The sequence below is a fragment of the Cyclopterus lumpus genome, chromosome 1 (genome assembly GCF_009769545.1).
Source record: "Cyclopterus lumpus isolate fCycLum1 chromosome 1, fCycLum1.pri, whole genome shotgun sequence".
Taxonomy (NCBI): domain Eukaryota; kingdom Metazoa; phylum Chordata; class Actinopteri; order Perciformes; family Cyclopteridae; genus Cyclopterus; species Cyclopterus lumpus.
The window spans coordinates 15,030,472-15,049,532 of record NC_046966.1 but is presented as its reverse complement, the minus strand read 5'-3'; the positions used below and the strand labels follow the sequence as shown (position 1 = coordinate 15,049,532).

General features: G+C 39.9%; 1 protein-coding gene across 3 annotated transcripts; it reads left to right on the top strand.

Moving 5' to 3' along the window:
* Positions 1–8,052: 8,052 nt before the first annotated feature.
* On the top strand, positions 8,053–14,695 carry ankrd49 (ankyrin repeat domain 49). 3 transcript variants are annotated; one of them, XM_034539385.1, is made up of 3 exons: positions 8,053–8,138; positions 9,310–9,534; positions 13,933–14,695. In XM_034539385.1, exons 2-3 carry the CDS (start codon positions 9,316–9,318, stop codon positions 14,410–14,412), a joined length of 699 nt encoding a protein of 232 aa, XP_034395276.1. In that variant the 5' UTR covers positions 8,053–8,138; positions 9,310–9,315; the 3' UTR covers positions 14,413–14,695. The 3 variants fall into 3 exon arrangements, with proteins under 3 accessions (XP_034395276.1, XP_034395285.1, XP_034395293.1); XM_034539394.1 differs by having other exon boundaries at positions 8,075–8,142; XM_034539402.1 differs by lacking the exon at positions 8,053–8,138 and adding an exon at positions 8,156–8,605.
* The last annotated feature ends 4,366 nt before the right edge of the window (positions 14,696–19,061 follow it).

Below are 19,061 nucleotides of genomic sequence, written 5' to 3'. Positions count from 1 at the left end.
CTCCATTCATTTTGTTTGTATGTTTGTTTAAAAGAAAGTTTGAGAGATAGGTATTCACTGTCATAGCGTTGTGAAGTTTGGGATAAACACGTTTTTTATTGAGGCGTCTACCTCACCTGCAATGGACTCTTTCCTCTGTTGCCAGGACAACTTGTGTTGTCAAAGCCGTGACTATAAGTGCCCATCATATGGCCGCTGGGCATGCTGCTCGCCAATTGCTCCAATGATAATTGGCCATGAAATAGTTTTTTCTGTTAATTGATTTAAGTGTAAATGTATCTATTGCTAATCTGGTGGGTAAAGTGGAACTGTAATTAAAATGGCATCAACGTCTAAAATACATTACATTACATTACATGTCATTTAGCTGACGCTTTTATCCAAAGCGACTTACAATAAGTGCATTAAACCATGAGTCCAAACTCAGAACAACAAGAATCAAGCAAGTACAATTTCTTCAATAACGTTAAACTACAGAGTACTATCAGTAAGTGCCATTTAAAAACAACAAAGTGCTATCGGTAAGGGACATTTAAGTGCTACTACGGCTCTACCTTCCCTATTCAAGGTATAGTTGAAAAAGATGTGTTTTTAGTTTGCGGCGGAAGATGTAGAGACTTTCTGCTGTCCTGATGTCAATGGAGAGCTCGTTCCACCAATGAGGAGCCAGCACAGCAAACAGTTGTGATTTTGTTGAGTGTTTAGCTTGAAGTGAAGGAGCTACAAGCCGATTGGCAGAAGCCGAGCGAAGTGAACGGGCTGGGGTGTACGGTTTGACCATGTCCTGGATGTAGACCGGACCCGATCTGTTCGCAGCACGGTACGCAAGTACCAATGTTTTGAAGCGGATGCGGGCGGCCACCGATAACCAGTGAAGGTTGCGGAGGAGCGGAGTAGTGTGGGTAAATTTCGGGAGGTTGAAGACCAGTCGAGCTGCTGCATTCTGGATGAGCTGTAGAGGTCGAATGGCATTAGCAGGTAGACCTGCCAGGAGGGAGTTGCAATAGTCCAGCCGTGAGATGACCAGAGCCTGAACCAGAACCTGTGCCGCCTTCTGAGTGAGGAGGGATCGTATTCTCCTGATGTTGTACAGCATGTACCTACAGGAGCGTGTTATTGCGGTAATGTTGGCAGTCAGGGAGAGTTGACTGTCGAGTGTCACACCGAGGTTCCTGGCAGTCAGAGTCGGAGCCAACACTGAGTTGTTGAAGTTAATAGTCAGGTCGTGGGTGCGAGAGCCTTTTCCTGGAAGGAGGAGAAGTTCAGTCTTGTCCGGGTTAATTTTCAGGTGGTGAGCGGACATCCACTGAGAGATGTCGGTCAGACAGGCAGAGATTCGTGCTGCTACCTGTGTTTCAGATTGGGGAAACGAGAGGATCAGTTGGGTGTCGTCAGCATAGCTGTGGTAGGTGAGGCCATGCGAGCGAATGACAGAGCCAAGAGAGTTGGTGTACAGAGAGAAGAGAAGAGGACCAAGGACTAAACCCTGGGGGACCCCAGTAGTCAGAGGACAAGGCTCAGACACAGATCCTCTCCAGGTTACCCGGTAAGAGCGGTCGGTGAGGTAGGATGAGAAGAGTGAGAGCGCGGTGCCTGAGATACCCAGGTCCTGGAGGGAGGACATGAGGATCTGATGGTTCACTGTGTCAAAGGCAGCGGAAAGGACAGAGGAGAGAGAGGCTGCTCTAGCAGTGTGAAGCTTCTCAGAGACAGCAAGGAGGGCAGTCTCTGTTGAGTGGCCTGTCTTGAATCCAGACTGGTGGGGGTCTAGAAGGTTGTTACTGTGAAGAAAGGAGGAGACTTGGTTAAACATAGCTCGCTCTAGAGTTTTGGAAAGGAAGGGGAGGAGAGAGGCAGGTCTGTAGTTATTGACTTCAGATGGGTCGAGAGTGGGTTTCTTCAGGAGAGGGTTGACTCTTGCCTCCTTCAGAGAGTTAGGGAAACAGCCGGTTGAGAGGGAGGTGTTAATAAGATGGGTGAGAAAGGGAAGAAGGTCCGGAGCAATGGACTGGAGAATGTGAAAAGGGATGGGGTCAAGGGGGCAGGTGGTTGGGCGGGCAGAGGTTACCAAGGAAAGAACTTGATTAGGACAGGGGGATAAAAGAGGAAAACAAGGGGGAAGAAGGTGAAGTTACTGGAGGTGTAGTTATGGAAGATGGATTAGTAAATGAGGAGCGTATGTCGTCTATCTTTTTTGTAAAGTAGTCAACAAAGTGGCTTGGTAGAAGGGTGGAGGGAGGGGGGGACCAGGGGGGTCAAGAAGGTTGGAAAAAATTGAGAAGAGTTTTTTAGGGTTAGATAAAGCGGATTCGATTCTCGATTGGTAGAACAGACTTTTGGCTGCAGAGATGGACGCAGAGAAGGAGGAGAGAAGAGATTGATAGGCGAGCAGGTCGCTGGCGTGTTTGGATTTTCGCCATTTCCTTTCCGATGCTCGCATAGTGGCTCTCTCGGCGCGCACCGGTTCGGACAGCCGGAAAGGACTTGCGGACCTTTCGAGTCGTAAGAGGACAGAGAGAATCAAGAGAGGACGACAGCGTAGAGAGAAGAGTGTCAGTGGCGAAGTTAGGCTGCATGAGTGCGAAGGAATCGGTTGAAGGGAGGGCTGACAGAACAGAGGAGGCCAGAGAGGAGGGTGAGAGGGTGCGGATGTTGCGACGGACAGGTGCAGAGTCCGTTGTGGGAGGGTTGTCAGTTCCAAAGAGTGGGAGAGAGTACGAGATGAAGAAGTGGTCAGAAACATGAAGTGGAGTTACAGTGAGGTTAGCTGTAGAGCAGTTTCTGGTGAAAATATAGTCAAGTTGGTTGCCAGCTTTGTGAGTAGGAGGGGAAGGACTGAGAGAGAGAGCAAAGGAAGACAGTAAGAGTAGCAGGTCACATGACTTCTCTGTCTGGATGTTAAAGTCTCCCAGAAGGATGAGCGGGGGGCCATTTTCTTGGAAGTTTGATAGGAGGACATCTAGTTCTTCCAAGAAGTCTCCCAAGGAACCAGAAGGACGGTAGAGAACGACAATGGTTAGATGAACCGGATGAGTTACCGTCACTGCATGAAACTCAAAAGATAGTGGGGTAAATGGAAGCGGGTATAGAGCAAAACTCCATTTGGGTGAGATGAGTAGACCTGTGCCACCACCCCGACCAGAGGGTCTGGGTGTGTGGCTGAAGGAGAAGGCCGAGGAGAGAGCAGCAGGGGTTGATGTGTTGTCTGGTGTGATCCAAGTCTCAGTGAGAGCCAGGAAGTCCAGCGATTGCTTGATAGCGAAGCCAGAGATGAAGTCCGCCTTGCGATTGGCTGACTGGCAGTTCCAGAGGCCCCCTGTGACGAGGCGCTGGGTCTGTGTAGAGCGGGTGGGATAAATAAGAGAGGAAGGATTTTGGTGCATGTGTGACCGAGTCCGCAGTCTATAATATCTACGAGTAGATGTGCAAATAGTGTTAATAGTGAAAAAAGAGAATATTTCAAATACATTTTTAAGTAGATATCCTATGATCTTTTGAAATAGGGCTATTCACACTTTTACTTACATATATTTTACTAAGTATTATAGAGTGATTATCTAAGTCAAAGATGTGGTTGCCTGCTACTTAGTGTCGGAAATTGTTCTGCACATTTTCTGTGCTAAAAAACTGTTCTTGCTCATTAACATGATGTGGAGAATAAAATGTATTATATAGAATTACTTAAGAGCCCCTAATTCATTACTGATGAATTAAGCGCTGTCTGAGTGACACCTTCAAACAATGTAAATTAATAATCTGTGTAAATGATTAAAGCAACATAAATTGGTATAATAGTGTGATATCCATTCACACACATATCGGTATTCTCAATCCATGCTTAAGTGATGATTGATAATCAAAGGAAGTGTGAGGACATGGGAATCACTAATCATATTGATAATTCTGTATTTTTTTACTTTAATGCAACAACAAATCTGTGGCAAATCAAATGCATATTTTGCCTGTTTAGGAAAATGTTATGTCAGCATAGTCTATGTATATATGATGACCAGGGATTGATATCATCTCCATGAGCACAGTGTGGGAATATACCTTTGAAAAATATTTGCTTTTCATGCTTGTTTCTAGTTACTTTAAGGTATGTTAATGGGTGTGTGGCGTGCATTTTGTGTGTGGGCGGCTGTGACCTGTCTCTCCACTTTCCACTGTGTGCGAGGTGTAAAACCATTATGTGACACTTAGGTTTTTTACCGGCAAAAAAGTAAGCGGTAAGTAGACTGGTCGGTTAGTGCATCTCTAATCTAGAAACAATCTATTTTAATTATGCTGTGGTCAAGCCTTGCTGAAATGTTCTTAATAAAGAGAAGTGGAACACTGTGTTAGACTTGGTAGCATACTGAATACCACCTCCCCACTTGCACACTCCTCTCTTTCCCATGCGCTAATGAAAACGTAGTTATGAATATTATATTCAATTTATGCCAATATGTCAGCCTTAATTCTACACACTGATCCTTGTAAGCCGATGGATATACCTGCAACAAGCAACATGTTATTTTACAGCGTGAAGGATACATGACATATTACATCACATAATATATTTATTATCCTTCAAGAGGTATGAAAATTAAGCCATAACAGGGATCAACTTCTGTATTGTTACAGAGATCCCTAGATGTTGTTATAGTCATGTTTTTCTATAGCAAAAGCACTACCAAACTTCAGATCACTAAACAGTGAAGGCACCATGTCTAACTCTTAACAATATTAAGTAGACAGAGACACATGCTTACTTCATCATAATGCTCCCATCCAACAGAGACACGAGATGTGGCTCACAGTAACTAATGCTGTCATCTTATAATCACAAGGCTGCAGTTTGATACCTGGCTCCTGCTGTCTGCATCTCAAAGTCCTCATGAGCGTTAGACTGAACCCAAAGTTACTTAGAATGGGTTAAATGCAGAGGTTGAACTTCATGTTGAATTGATTTTGACGATTGCAATAGCGTTTACTTTTTTATTGAATGCTGCTAGAATTAAACAACATTGTGTATGATTTGTACATCTTATGTTGCATGATGGATGTAAAAACATCTGGATTGTACTGTATATGGTTTATGCAATCATTTTATACCTTGGACTACAATATGAACAAAATCCAAGTAATAAGAACGATGGCCCATATGTGCACTGCACAGGTTATATGATTGCTCTTTTATTTGACAGCCATTGAAAATCAATGACTGTCAGGGCAGTTTTGCATGTGTAGATATACTGAGATGAAAACACGGGTTATTAGGACAAAACACAGATGACAGTTTCTAAAGCTACACATTGTGTACCTGTTGTTGTTGTTGTTGTGGAGATTTATTTTTTCTACCCAGGGTGATTCATGATTACTGAGTGCACTTGTTGCACATGTGGACTAATGCAGTCCAATTTCAGCTTGAGCCTTTATCTTCCTTTTCTGCTTGTTGGTTGTTTGAGTGGTTTAACAGTGTCTCCAGTCTCCATCTGCACTGTGAACAGATACAGATGCTTTGTATTTGAATGCATGTATGGACTTACATGGCTTGTTGTAATATGTTACTTGTTCTACAATGCAAAAACATACACATTTAAAGAAGAAAAAAAGAATATAGCCAATTGGGTTCTGCGATAAGATTAGACCTAAGAATTATAATGGGCTCGTTTAAAAGGATCGCCGCACAATGGTCGCCGACATCATGCAAATGTAGGCAACTAAACCCTCTTAAGATTGAGTCTGCCGCAAAATTGGGGGCCAAACGTAGCAGTTGCTCTTTACCGGCGGCAAGACCCAGGACATGACAGGAAACACGTGGCTGTTGCTGGACCGAAGAGCTAATTATAGTTTTGACAACAATATATACATTTTGTAAATAAATCCTAATTGTCTGTATAATTGTAATATTTAACACTAGATTGCTTGTTATAAGTTTTATATTGTGCAACAAAGGTTTAAGCTAAAAACAGATATTGTGTGGTTGATAACAATAAAGCTTATTCCTAGCACTTATCGAAACGGGCATTGCAGTGTTTTATAAGGCAGACGTAAAAAGAACAAAGGATAAAATACAATACAATGCTGCTGACATGTGAGAAGCAGCAATGTGCCGTCAGGCATCCAGTCTGCTGGAACTCCAAAAGAGGCGGAATCAATAACAAAGAACAAAATGATGAATTGAAAGCAGTCATCAAGTTGAACAAAGGTCGTCACTTCAATCCAATTAACGTCATATTGGCACTTGAGAAAGTTACGTTTGTAATGTACTTGAAGAACAGAAGGCGGCTGATCTTTGCAAAGGATGAAGAAAAAGTTTGTCATCAAGGGAAACAGTCAGAAGATCTGATGATAGAAGTGCACATCATGCTCCTATGACAAAGTATAAGATAAGATAAGAAAATCCTTTATTAGTCCCACAGTGGGGAAATGTACCGGATTACAGCAGCAAAGGGGTAAAGTGCACACAAGAGACATGGTCAAATCAAAAACAAGAGCTATAAATAATAAAAAGTAAAAAACGGTGCAGAATCTACAGTAACTAAATATTATATATACAATAACAGACAATAAATATAACTATTGTGTACAGTATTTATATTGCAGGTTGAAGTGAAGTGTTTGTTGTGCAGCCTGACAGCAGCAGGAAGGAAGGACCTGTGTGTGTGATCTCCTTCACACAGCGGGGATGAATCAGCCGGTGGCTGAAGGAGCTGTGCAGAGCTGCCAGGGTGTCCTGCGTGGGGTGTTAGGTGTCCATCAGGGATGATAGCTTAGCCATCATATGGGTATAGAAGTGCAGTTTGAATCCCTGCTACGTGTCAAAGGTAATAAACAGGCAGGCACATTAAGGTATATGACAACAAAATGATAAAAAGTAGCTTAAGGGAGAGGCACAATTCTAAATTAACCATATAACGTCTGGCAGAAGGAATTGGATTCAGACAATAAAGAGAGACAAGGTTTTAAAAGGTTTGAACAAGACATTGTACACGAGACACAAGTGTGAAATTAAAAATGTAAAGGTTTCATGAAATGTTATTCTTTTTTAAATTCTTGTTAAAGACCAATCAATATTTAGAGAATAAAATGCCACTCCCACCAACACAGCAGATGGTTTGCAATTTGCCAACAAACAGAAAAGACGAAGAAGAAGACTGGCACCGTAGGAGAGGAGTGTCATTTGGCTGAAAAACAGGAACAAAGCATAGAGACAAAGTAAAAGAACCCATACTGTGCAGGACCAGCCTCACCAGGGTAAGATCAGGTATCTGTGAGCTAAAGCATCGAAAGGAAAGACCGTTCTTGAAGCTGCTGCACCTTTATATCAGAGTGTGGAAGGGGGAAGTTTACCAAGAATAGTGATTCTGATAATAAAACCTGGCAAAGATCCATCTAAATAAACCCACTAACCATAGGCCAATTGCACGGGCATCACATGTATGCAACAGAATGGAAAGGATGATCACAGAAAGGTTATCATATGACCTTGAGAAGAGAATAATGCTGGCAAGTTATCAGCCAGGTCGTACCAAAGGAAGGAATATACATGGACAAGTATGTGTTGAGATGGTTGACTGGTAGAGGATGGGGGAGCAAGTTGCTCCTTGATGAACACAATATGTGGCCTTGATGTGTGTTTGATCACGGCAGTGTAGCTCAATGGTTCTCAACCTTTTTTCCGGGATGTACCCCCTGTGGAAATATTTCTTCAGCCAAGTATACCCCCTCACCAGCGCAAAGCATTTTTGGTTGAAAAAAAGATGTCTGATTTAATATAGAATTTATGTACAATTCAGTTTATGAACTTACACTTATATTTAATTGAATAATTCTAAAATAACTATTTTCAAAAGAGTTTTGAATTGATGCTAATTTAAAATATCTTTTTTAAATCTCACGTGGAGGGCCTTCACGTTCCCTCATGTGAGAACCACTGGTGTAGCTTATGGATCAGCAGCCAGGTCTCTTATATGGAATTTGGATGTGATTCAGGTACATTTTTCCCGCACTGAGGGCTATTGTATTGCCTGATTCACATTCCAGAGCAAGAGGGGGCGGTAGTGCACCATGAAGCTTGATGCCAACCGAAGAAGAAAAAGAAGCAGAAGCAGAAGAACAAGAAAAAGAAAAAGGAAGAACCTACAAAGCTAGTAGGTCTGAGTTAAATATGATCAGCTTATATTCCCTTAAGTAGTTAAATATCCCTGGTGTGTGGGAATTGTTGTGGTTTTGACATAATAATTGTTACTCCAATGACAGGTTTCAATGTTTCAACGTCAACGTAGATTTCAAACACAACTAACGTTAAACCGTTGTACGTAAGCTAACGTCAACGTAAAAGGGGAAGTTGGCTTCACTTGCAGTCTTCAAGCACATTGCAATTCATCATCTGTTCTGTGTTTGACGTTGACGTAAATGCCGTTAAAGGCGTCTATATTAACTGAAATGAATCTACTCCTCTGACTTCACGATGGCTGCAGCACGTAATGACGTCACACGCTCGTTAGTTAACGTAAACGTTAGCTACACAGTTGACGTTAGGTAACGTAAACATTACACAGTTAACAATAGGTTAGCTCAAGCTACAACAGCCCTACAGTTCAAACTGTTTAAAAAGGTGTGGATTGCACTTACTATTTATTTAACCTGATGTAATTTTAGAGTCTTCATTTTGTGGTGCCGTTGAACTGTATTGCATTATGTTGAGTGGTGTTTCTAGTATAACCGACCCACATTGGTATAAACTGGCAACATATACAGTATGAATAGTAACGTGAACGTCGTGCACGTCTTGTGATTCACTAAACTACAAGTATTTGTTTGTACATAACAAAATAGAAAATACATGTCTTGTAAACAAGATTCTAGGGCTGCAACCAATATATTTACATTATTTATCTGCATTTATATCATACATGATTTTAATGTAAATATAATATAATGAGAGCTGCTGGTCACCTTGAGGGACAGCCTTACTTACTTAACAGTAATAACGATTTTATTTTCACATTAGATTCAGAATCAAGTTAACAAATGGCAACTGGGGGGTTTGTGAGGGACAACATGAATGTTTAAAAGGCGTTTGATGATCACAAGACTATACATTAATTGGCACAAAATGGATCAGCAGGGGTTTGTGAAATTCAATCAAAGGCATCTCAAGTACTAAACTTTAATGTTGCGCTAAATTGTTCAGTTTCAACATTATCTCATACTATCTCCACCTGTGATTTTAATTCATCATTTGTCAGGACCGTACAGCTGTCTGATTTCTCTGCGTCTCTTTCTGTCTTTCTGTCTTGAATTCTCTGACAAAAACAGTAAGTGATGGAGTTTCCAGAAGATTTCAACCAGCTTGAGCTTCTAAATTCACATGGACACCTAATCCCCAGAGGGGCTAGCAGCCTGTGGACTGGAAGCAAGGATGAGGAGGAAGAGGTGGAAGAAGAGGAGGGGGACCACAGCGAGGAGTGGTATGGTGAAAAAGAAGAAACTCTCAAAGACAACCCAAAGGTGCTCATTCTGTGGGCGGCAGAAAACCAACGCGTAAGTGATATTTTGTTTTGGCACCATTCTCAGAACTCATACTTTACCTCCCAGGTGAAAAATAAATATCCTAAGTATATTTAATCTTAGCCCTACTAATCATAAGTATACTTAAAGTGTGCTATTTTGGAACAACTAATTTTGTACTTAATATATTTTAGTTGTGATTAAATAGTAGTTAAGCAAAATGTGTATTTAATATATTTATTTGTGCTAAATTGGAACAACTTAAAGTATACTTAGTACAATTTAAGTATATGACTATGTGCTAATATGCATGCCGATAGTTCACTTAAATTATATATATTTTTTGTTTTAAGTATATTTTAAATACATTATGAGTATCTTACAAATATGTAAACATCACATTATTAATATATTTATATTGTGGTAATAGCATACCAACAATTACATTGTTGGTATACTATTAACACATTAGAAATATAATAATATTGTGTTAATAGTAATTATTATTATCATTATAATTTCCAAAAAAAGAAAATTCAAGAATATGTTGTAAATGATTCTATAATATGAAGGTTGAAAATCCTTTTGTGTTCATGTAAATAAAGCTTACTTAAGATGATAAGTGTAATACTTTCAATAAAGTAAGCAGAAATGGTCATCAATTACATTTTATAATGTAGCTATTGTTGTACTTTATACAATTTTGATTGTAATTCTAATACACATAATCAACAATAATAATAAAAAGAGCTAAAGAAATGTACACATAATGTACTGAAATACAAGCATGAATAAGATATACTAAAATGGCAAGAAATCTAAATATATATAAAAATTTGCTTTTGTTGCATTTTTTTACAGTAATAACCTTTAACACATTCCAAAATAATAATACCATCAATATATTAAAATAATAGCATAAATAAGTTTACTTACTAATTACAAAAAATGTAGTATATTTAAAATGTAAGCAATGAATTACTAGGTGCATGTGAGTGCACCATTGTCTGCATTTTCCAAGTGCCCTTCTCGTTTTCTTATTAATTACTTTTAAATTGTACCAGTGTCTGTGTTTTTGTGGCCAGCACAGACCAGCAGGTTTTTAATCTGCTAGCTGCCTGTTAACTGTTCAGTTAGGTTTTTGCTGGCAAATGTCAACTTAAGCTGCAGGTGGATGTCTGATATGGCGTGCTGTGGGATTTTGGCAGCCACTTGTTTCCTGAAAAAAATATCCTCGGTAAAATGACAAAATAAGTCTTAATTGTTTAGTTTTATTTAACACGAAAAACAGATCAAGCAATCCAACTGTGCTGGCATAACGGTATGCGTGTGAATCTTTCCTTCCTAGACTTTCCTAAACACAAACATTGCAAACACTGCTGTCTATGAAGTTAGTTGCCATATTCCACGTATGACATACAAGGACTGCCAACAGAATAAACTACTGTAACTACTGAAAGCCTAAACTACTGTAAGAAACAATCATCATAGCAAAATGTTAACTTATTTATTCTCAAAATATTATTTATTATGTCATCTGAAGATAAAAAACTGATTATTATCATCTTTGAAAAGTTACAGTTAAATTGAATATTGTGTAAAAGAATAACAGAAAGAGCACAGTGTATGATACTTTGAATCAGTACCCATGGAAAACATTCCATTCTATTCCATTATCCAAACTGTTCAGGGTCACGGGGACGCTGGGGACGATCCCAGCTGACATTGGGCGAAGGCCGGGTCCACCTGGACAGGTCGTCACTTTATCGCAGGGCTCATATAGAGACAGACAACCATTCACGCTCTCGCTCTGAGGTGACAGTGAAATACACTACACCACTACACCACTGTGCAGCCCTCATGGCGAACATGTTATCTCTCTATCTTTTTGTATCTATTAAAACAGCATAGGCTGTCATTTGGTGCTTTTGACTGGGGTCCCCTCGGAACTCAATGGATTGGTATTTGAAATGATTTAAAAAGCACTGATTAAAATATTATAAAAAAACATTAACATGTGGTCATTAGGAGAAAAAAAATACATTGGAATGATAGAATAAAGCATCAGTGATATTTGACCACAAGTAGACCAGGGGTAATAACTGACTAGTCATTCAGTGTGTTTTGTATTTACTCTATGCTCCTTCCTGACCATCAAAAACATACAATTGAAGAAAGCTCCTTCTAGTTTTTGTTTATGAATATAGATTAACTAAGGTTGGGTTACATTTGAATATTTATACTAGTTCTGATTTCAAAACAACACTTTCTCAATACTTTACTTTGAGAAATATGGATGTTTGTATTGATTTGCCGCTTGTGTTAACATGATGGTAAAAATATGTACTTATCAATCATATAAATAACAGCTCGACTGCCATTGTACTTTCCCAAAGCAGGAGTATGTTCTTCAGAAAGATGTCATCATCAAATCAATTTCACTCTTCATTTGAAATACAATTGAGTAGACTACAGGGCCCAACATCAATACAAATTGTCATTAATGTACATTTTCAGAAGAATCTTGTTTTCCGGTTTGTTGAGGCTCATCCAGTGAAGTAAATGTGTGAAAAATCACATTCAAAATACATAGTGTCAAAAGCTCTGATGGTGGACACGTGTGGACATGTATGGTGTGTCTTGACACAACATATTGTGTGAAGATGCTGTATTGAAAGAGTGAGCACTCGCAAGGATCAACAGTATCTCCCCCACTACAGCCCTCACCCCAAAGAGATTTTCTCAAAACTGTTACGAGCAAAAACAGTTTGTGTAAACTGCATGTGAGTATTTATACAAATTGGATGTTGTTTGTGTGCCTGGTATTTGATAGTATCAGTGTATTAAGTTTAATGAAAAACAATTGGAGCGTATTAAATGTGTTTTTGAGAGACTGACTGCTGTGTTAATTAAGAATAAAGTACCCAGCATTACTCCATTAAATGGGCTTTACGCAGTGAAATATTTATGTTAGAAGACATTCAGCAATGAGTCACAAGTAAAAAGCACACATTTCTTGTCTTTGTTGTCCTGGTTTGAATAAAAGAACGTAGTTCGATGTAGTGCTGGGTGACAAAACTCACAAAATCTCAAAGCCCAATGTGACGCCGTCAAATGTCATGAATAGAAAAATTATTGTAGGGCAATTAAGAGTCAGGTGGTAAAAAAACACAATTTTCCCAAAGTGGTTTGGACTGTAGCTGTTAGCGGGGTTTTGATTTGCATAGTTTATCTTCACATTTGTATTTTGTGGTTGAGTTAATGTCCCTCTATTGTGTTCTTTCAGCTAGTGTTCAGATATTTAAGACGGAGTCAAAATCACATCTTTGCACTTGGCAACATTTTGTCTTACTAATTATTATTATTATTATAATTTCTTGTCAATTTTTTTAAAATTCTTGGGTTGTATAAAATGTATGTATAAAAATATCATGCCATTTTTGTAAACATCTAAAAACACCACTTTCAAAGTAGGTCATGAAGTGCCATTCAATCTGAATAGTTAAAACCTTTTGTTAGTACTAGCCACAACGCTAAACACTATTTTTCACTGAGTAAACAGCTGCCCCTGACGGCAGGTCATCATTGCTTTGTAAGTAAATGCCGAAAAGGCTGAATAATTGAAGAACTGCGTGACTTTGCTTATCACGAGGCAATACATGGCACAGGAGGGAACAGTTGACAAAGAGCAAACGCATTTTCTAAACCCTGAAACCTCTCATGTGTTACGGCCATGAAATAGAATATGAACCCTCCAACCTAATTTAATCACAATTCACATCTGATCAGTTAATACCATTGCCATGTTACCGTTATCAACACACTAGAGTTATTTTCCTCTTCCTCAAGGAGGTCCTGTAATTATTCCCGTTATGTCTGTCGAGTGAGACATTTTGACAAAGACTCGTCATCCTTGTCCCACCAAAATAACCCAACGATTACCCGATTACGGTTTCATAATTTCATAGTTCTGGGAAATATTTTTGGCTGGAGAATTGCATAGTTTTTTGCCTTAGCGAGTGTTGTTATGTTTGTCTACCCTATTTTTCACACTCTTTTATAAATGTTTATTACTGTAACTTAAACTTTATAGATTGCATGAAGCTTCAATCGACCCTGCTATGAACAAATGTTCAGGCATCCATCTTGGCTGGCATGGTCCTGCTTCAGAAGTATTGTTCACTGTGGTCTTCATACAGATGAAGTAAGAAATGATACTCTACAAATACTAATGTATGTATTTACACAAGATAAGTGTGACCGGAATAAATGTAATTCAGTTGGAATCTTTTATGAGGTAAAATGTACCAACATGAAAAGCTGGAAAGGGGGTTAGAATAATCAAAGTAAAAGGTCCTTATTCCAATTAGAGATGAGACTTCTATTTTGTAGTTTCCTGACCTTCAGCATTTCTGCATTTGTTTTTCTCAGCTTGCAACAGTCCACAGGTTATTAACTGCTGATCCCTTGCTGGTGCACTGCTGTGATGAGGACGGATACACTCCACTACATCGTGCAGCATACAGCGGCCATGTCGATGTGGTTTCAGCGTTAATCGCCGCTGGGTCAAAGGTTAACCCTCGCACCATCGATGGCTGGACGCCACTTCACAGCGCCTGCCGCTGGAGCCGTGTCACTGTGGCAAGTTTTCTTCTGCAACATGGAGCCGAACTGAACGCCCAGACCAACGGTGGACTCACACCACTACACCTGGCCGCCTCCCACACCACCCCCTTCAGAACAGACTCTCCTCACACGTTGGAGCTCCTCCTCTCTCAACGCCACCTGAAGCCAGGGCTCCGCAGCAGCAGCGGGGAGACGGCCGGTGAGGTTGCCCGGCGTACTGGCCCACATCACGTCCTGTTTGAGATGGTAGAAGACTGTGTCAATGTGGTACCATCTCGTGAATGAAAAAGAGATGGTTTTTTTTACCTTCTTGTAAGTACAATGGACAGCAGTTACATGAAAGTATTTTTTGCATATTTTATAGAGAAGATTTAGAGAAGATTTAGAGTTTAGCATCATATCATATTGCCATTCATTACTTGAACTTGTGTAAATATGTGAAACTAACGCTGACTGCAGGTTTTCAGCACTGAATTTTAATGAAGTAGCTTTATCAATGCATAAAAAGCTATAGGGGGTAAGTATTAAACTGAAAACAGTGAGAAATTAAAGTCATAGACCATACTGACACTTTCTCCATGCTTGTTTTGTCCAAACAACAAAGCTATTCAAAATAAATATTCCTAAAATAAGTAGACTAATTACTATGATTATAAAAATAGCTGTACTTGTCTATACTGCTTGGTAATTTAATTAATATCAAAAAGTAGCAGTAAAAAGTAACATTAGAAGTACACATATTTGACATTTTTAAATAAGTACAGTATATGAGTCAATATTCTTAGTTACTTCCCACCACTAGACTTTAATGGCCCACTGAAGATCTGACTGGGCTGGAATTGTTCTCTATTTAAATATATAAAGTTGTGGTCGGAGTGCAGGCTTTTCTCAGATAGACGGGTTGCTATGACACTTTTCTGCTGGAAACCGACTGACTCACAAAACTTTATGAGAACATTTCATTCTCCCTGTAAATGGAAAGTGGCCACAATGTTATGCTCAGTCAGAGAGATAGGCAGCAAAATGTGTTTATTACAAATCACTAAATTACTTTGCTTGAAGCAGATTGTCATCACTCAGTCATCCTTCCACATTGAATCTGTCGGGTTTATTGCCAACCGGGTTTTTGAAATTTGTCTCGGTTTTTGGTGCAAATGCAGACAAACATTTCAAATTCACATTGCTGTGACAACCTTGCCTGGGTCCAGACGTGTGTCCGCCCACTCAGTTCTGTCAGATATCAAGCAAGTGACAACCTGCTTGGCTTTCTCAGTGCATGTTAGGACTTATGAATTGAGCAAAAAATACTGCTTGTGCTGCTCAACAGGTAGCAGGCTGTTTTTTCTCCCCTTCAGCATATCAGTAACTAAATGTGAATTTTAATAGTTGGACATCTGGATTCGCTATGATAAGATATTGTACAATACATTGCTGCTTTCTTTGCTTTTGTGGTGTGCACAGCCGTGAAGAGTCTCCTCCATTAGCTCGACCTCACTCTTTGTGTAGCGAGAGACTGTACAAAAGCTGGTCCTGTAAAAGAACTGCGGGAAACTTGCCTCAGGCTAATGCTTGTCTGTGTTTGTGAGGACAAATCTAACATTGTGAGTGAGGAGGACATTTCATCTTTGAAGAATATTATACGTTTTTCAAAAGGCTGTTTGGATGGTGAAGGTGTTCAGATAAAGTTGTTTATGCTGACCAAGTACTGTACAGTGGGTTTGTCAGAGCTTAAAACGGTTGCCTGCTGCAGCTGAAAACGCGAGCAAGAGAGTAAACCAAAACCTGTAGTTATCTGTGGGTTCATTACTATTAGTCTATCCTTTCACATTGGTTACTGTTTATTTATGTGATACACACAAATACTGATTATTGCATCTTTTACAAGGTTACAAAGTGAAGACATTTAAAACGTTGATCCAACTGACTGTCAGCAATGTGTTCTGTGTGAAACTAGGGCGACTGGTCAGTGGTTAGCAGGTCCGTCTTTCAGTCGGGGTTGGTGGTTCAATCCCCGCCCTAGTCGATGTGTCCCTGAGCAAGACACTTAACCCTGAATTGTTCCCTGTAGCTGTGTCTACGGTGTATGATTGTAAGTCGCTTTGGATAAAAGCATCAGCTAAATGTAATGTAATGACCAGGGTCATTCCCTATCCTTGAGTAGGTGCTTGTCATTGTAACCATGGTAATAAAGGTCCCTTATTCTTGTCCCTTATTTTTATCCAAACAGCAATGTGTATCTTCCCTCGATAGAGCATTATGTTTCCCCAAACCTAACCAAGTTGTTTAGTGTCTGAATCTAACCAAACCTTTGCCACAGTGTTGTCACAAATCACAAAACTGATATTTATTTAATATAGTATAGCTATGGAAGGCTTATTGTGTGTTTTTCGCATTCATTTTTTAGTGTCACCTAGAGAGGACTTTATTGATCCAATAACAGCATCATGCAAGCTATTTCAAACCTTCAGATCTCTCACTGCAAAGGCACAATCACCCTCGAGGTAAAGATAACCAACTTAGCTGCAACATGTGTATGTGATGAGGTATTTTTTGTCTTTATTTACTTTGGAGGGGGAAGCTGTTGATGAACGATTTAACATTTAATCAGGGAGGCAGCTGGTGAATCTGAGCCAAAACACTCACACATTGCAAATTATTCCTAACATTTGATCACATACTTCTGTTAGTTTTAAAGACATCACATTATACAGACCTGCTCAGATATTTGCATTAAAACACAGTAGAGCAGTGTCTTTATCTTATTTTATTCATCCTCCACACACATTTCTCATTTCCACTGCATGGTACCGGCACAACTCAACTCGTTTGAAACTGGACTTTTTCGGTTTTCAATTAGCAAAAGATGTGGATTGTACCTTGTACTTCTTTTGGTACCGCTGTATTTGGATTTCAAAGTGAGCTTAGGTGATATAGAAGGTGGATTTAAACACTGCAGACCACTGATTGAGCCAATTGATTGATACCACTACAAGGGACAATCCTCCATTTGTAATAGCCAAACTACTGTCAATAGCAATTGCAATTTTTTATTCACTTGACGCAGATTTAAAAAAGGAATGGCTTATACAGACATTCCTCTCGAATGCAGTTTCTTGCGGCGGCGCTATGACGGTCAGCTAAGACTCCATTGACAGGGTACCGTCTGCAGGGGGAAATTAAATTGAGACCAGAAGTGAGTCGAGTTGAGCCAAACCATGCAATGGAAATGAGGTAATAGTCATTTGAGCTTTTATAACCCCATTCACATGCAAATAGGCAAGGATTTATTTTAAAAAGCATTGCTTTCTTCTTGGCTTACAAATTGCTCAGAACTGTGAACACATGGCAGCATATGTCCTCATTTTTCAGTGTAGCCTTCCTTTGTTGTGAAACAGCATATTTAAAAATCAAATAACGTGTTTTGTGTATTCTCTATATTAAGCGGAGTAGGGATGGAGGCAAGAGAGGAGGAGAGCAAGAGGCAGAGACTGCTAGAGCACGCACGGCACAAATAAAGTATTGCAAACCGATACCTTGAGTGGGCTCGATCATTGGTGCTGAGGGGGAAAACACAGGAAGGTAACCCGCTGTAAAGAACAATGTGTCAGGCATTGTGTTACAGTCCTCACTTAAATTGGCTAAATGTTTTGAATATTCTTAAACCAGATCATTAAGTATTGAAAGTAAGATAATAATAGTGTGTTCTTGCTTTATTCTCTTCATAATTCTCTGCTACAATTTACTGCTGTTGTAGATGCATCTGACGATTGCTCTCATTTAAGATTGAATGTGTAGCAACATGGCTGTGGATAAATTCTGATAAATATGTATAGGTTCTGTGTTTAAAGTACACCATATTCAGTAATCCATCCTTGAGCTAGCTCCTATAGTATTAACACTGTCAGATCACCAATGGCTTATGTCAAAGTGATGCTTCTGCATCTTTTAATTTAATTCAATTCATCCCATCCATCCATTTTCAATACCGCTTATCCTCATTAGGGTCGCGGGGGCGCTGGAGCCTATCCCAGCTGACATAGGGCGAAGGCAGGGGACACCCTGGACAGGCCGCCAGTCCAGTTTATTTTATATAGCCCAATATCACAAATTACGAATTTGCCTCAGAGGGCTTTACAATCTGTACACATACGACATCCCTGTCCCAGGACCTCACATCGGATCAGGAGAAACTCCCAAATAATAGAAAAAACCCTTTCACGAGGAAAAAAGGGAAGAAACCTTCAGGAGAGCAACAGAGGAGGATCCTTCTCCCCGGATGGACAGAAGCAATAGATGTCATGTGTACAGAATGAACAGCATTACAGTTACATAAACTCATTCAATGAATATGACAGAATATATGAATGGACCTCCACAGTCCATGAAACAGAAGGAGGTAGAGAGGAGGGGGCAGGGCGCATCAGCAGGGCCAAGGCAGGAGGTCGGCTCACCAGGCATCAGACACAGACAGTTCCAATGGACCCTATGAGACGTGAAGTCACAAAGACTCTGGGGAGGAAGCAGAGTTTATAAGGTGCAATGGAGAGATGTAAATTCATCCATAAGTAAAGAGAGAAGAGAAGATAGGTGCTCAGTGTATCCTAAAACATCCCCCAGCAGCCTATAGCAGCATATCTAGGGGCTGGACCAGGACAAACCTGATTCAGTCTTAACTATAAGCACTATTAAAGAGGAAAGTCTATACTCTTAAATGAGGTGACTGTGTCTGCCTCCCGGACTGTAAGTGGAAGCTGGTTCCATAAAAGAGGAGCTTGGTAACTGAAGGGTCTGGCTCCCATCCTACTTTTTAAGACTCTAGGAACCACGAGTAGCCCCACATTTAGTGAGCGCAGCTCTCTAGTGGGGCAATATGGTACTACACTACATGTCCTTGATTATTTGAATTGCTTCCACCTGACAAATGACAGGAGTCA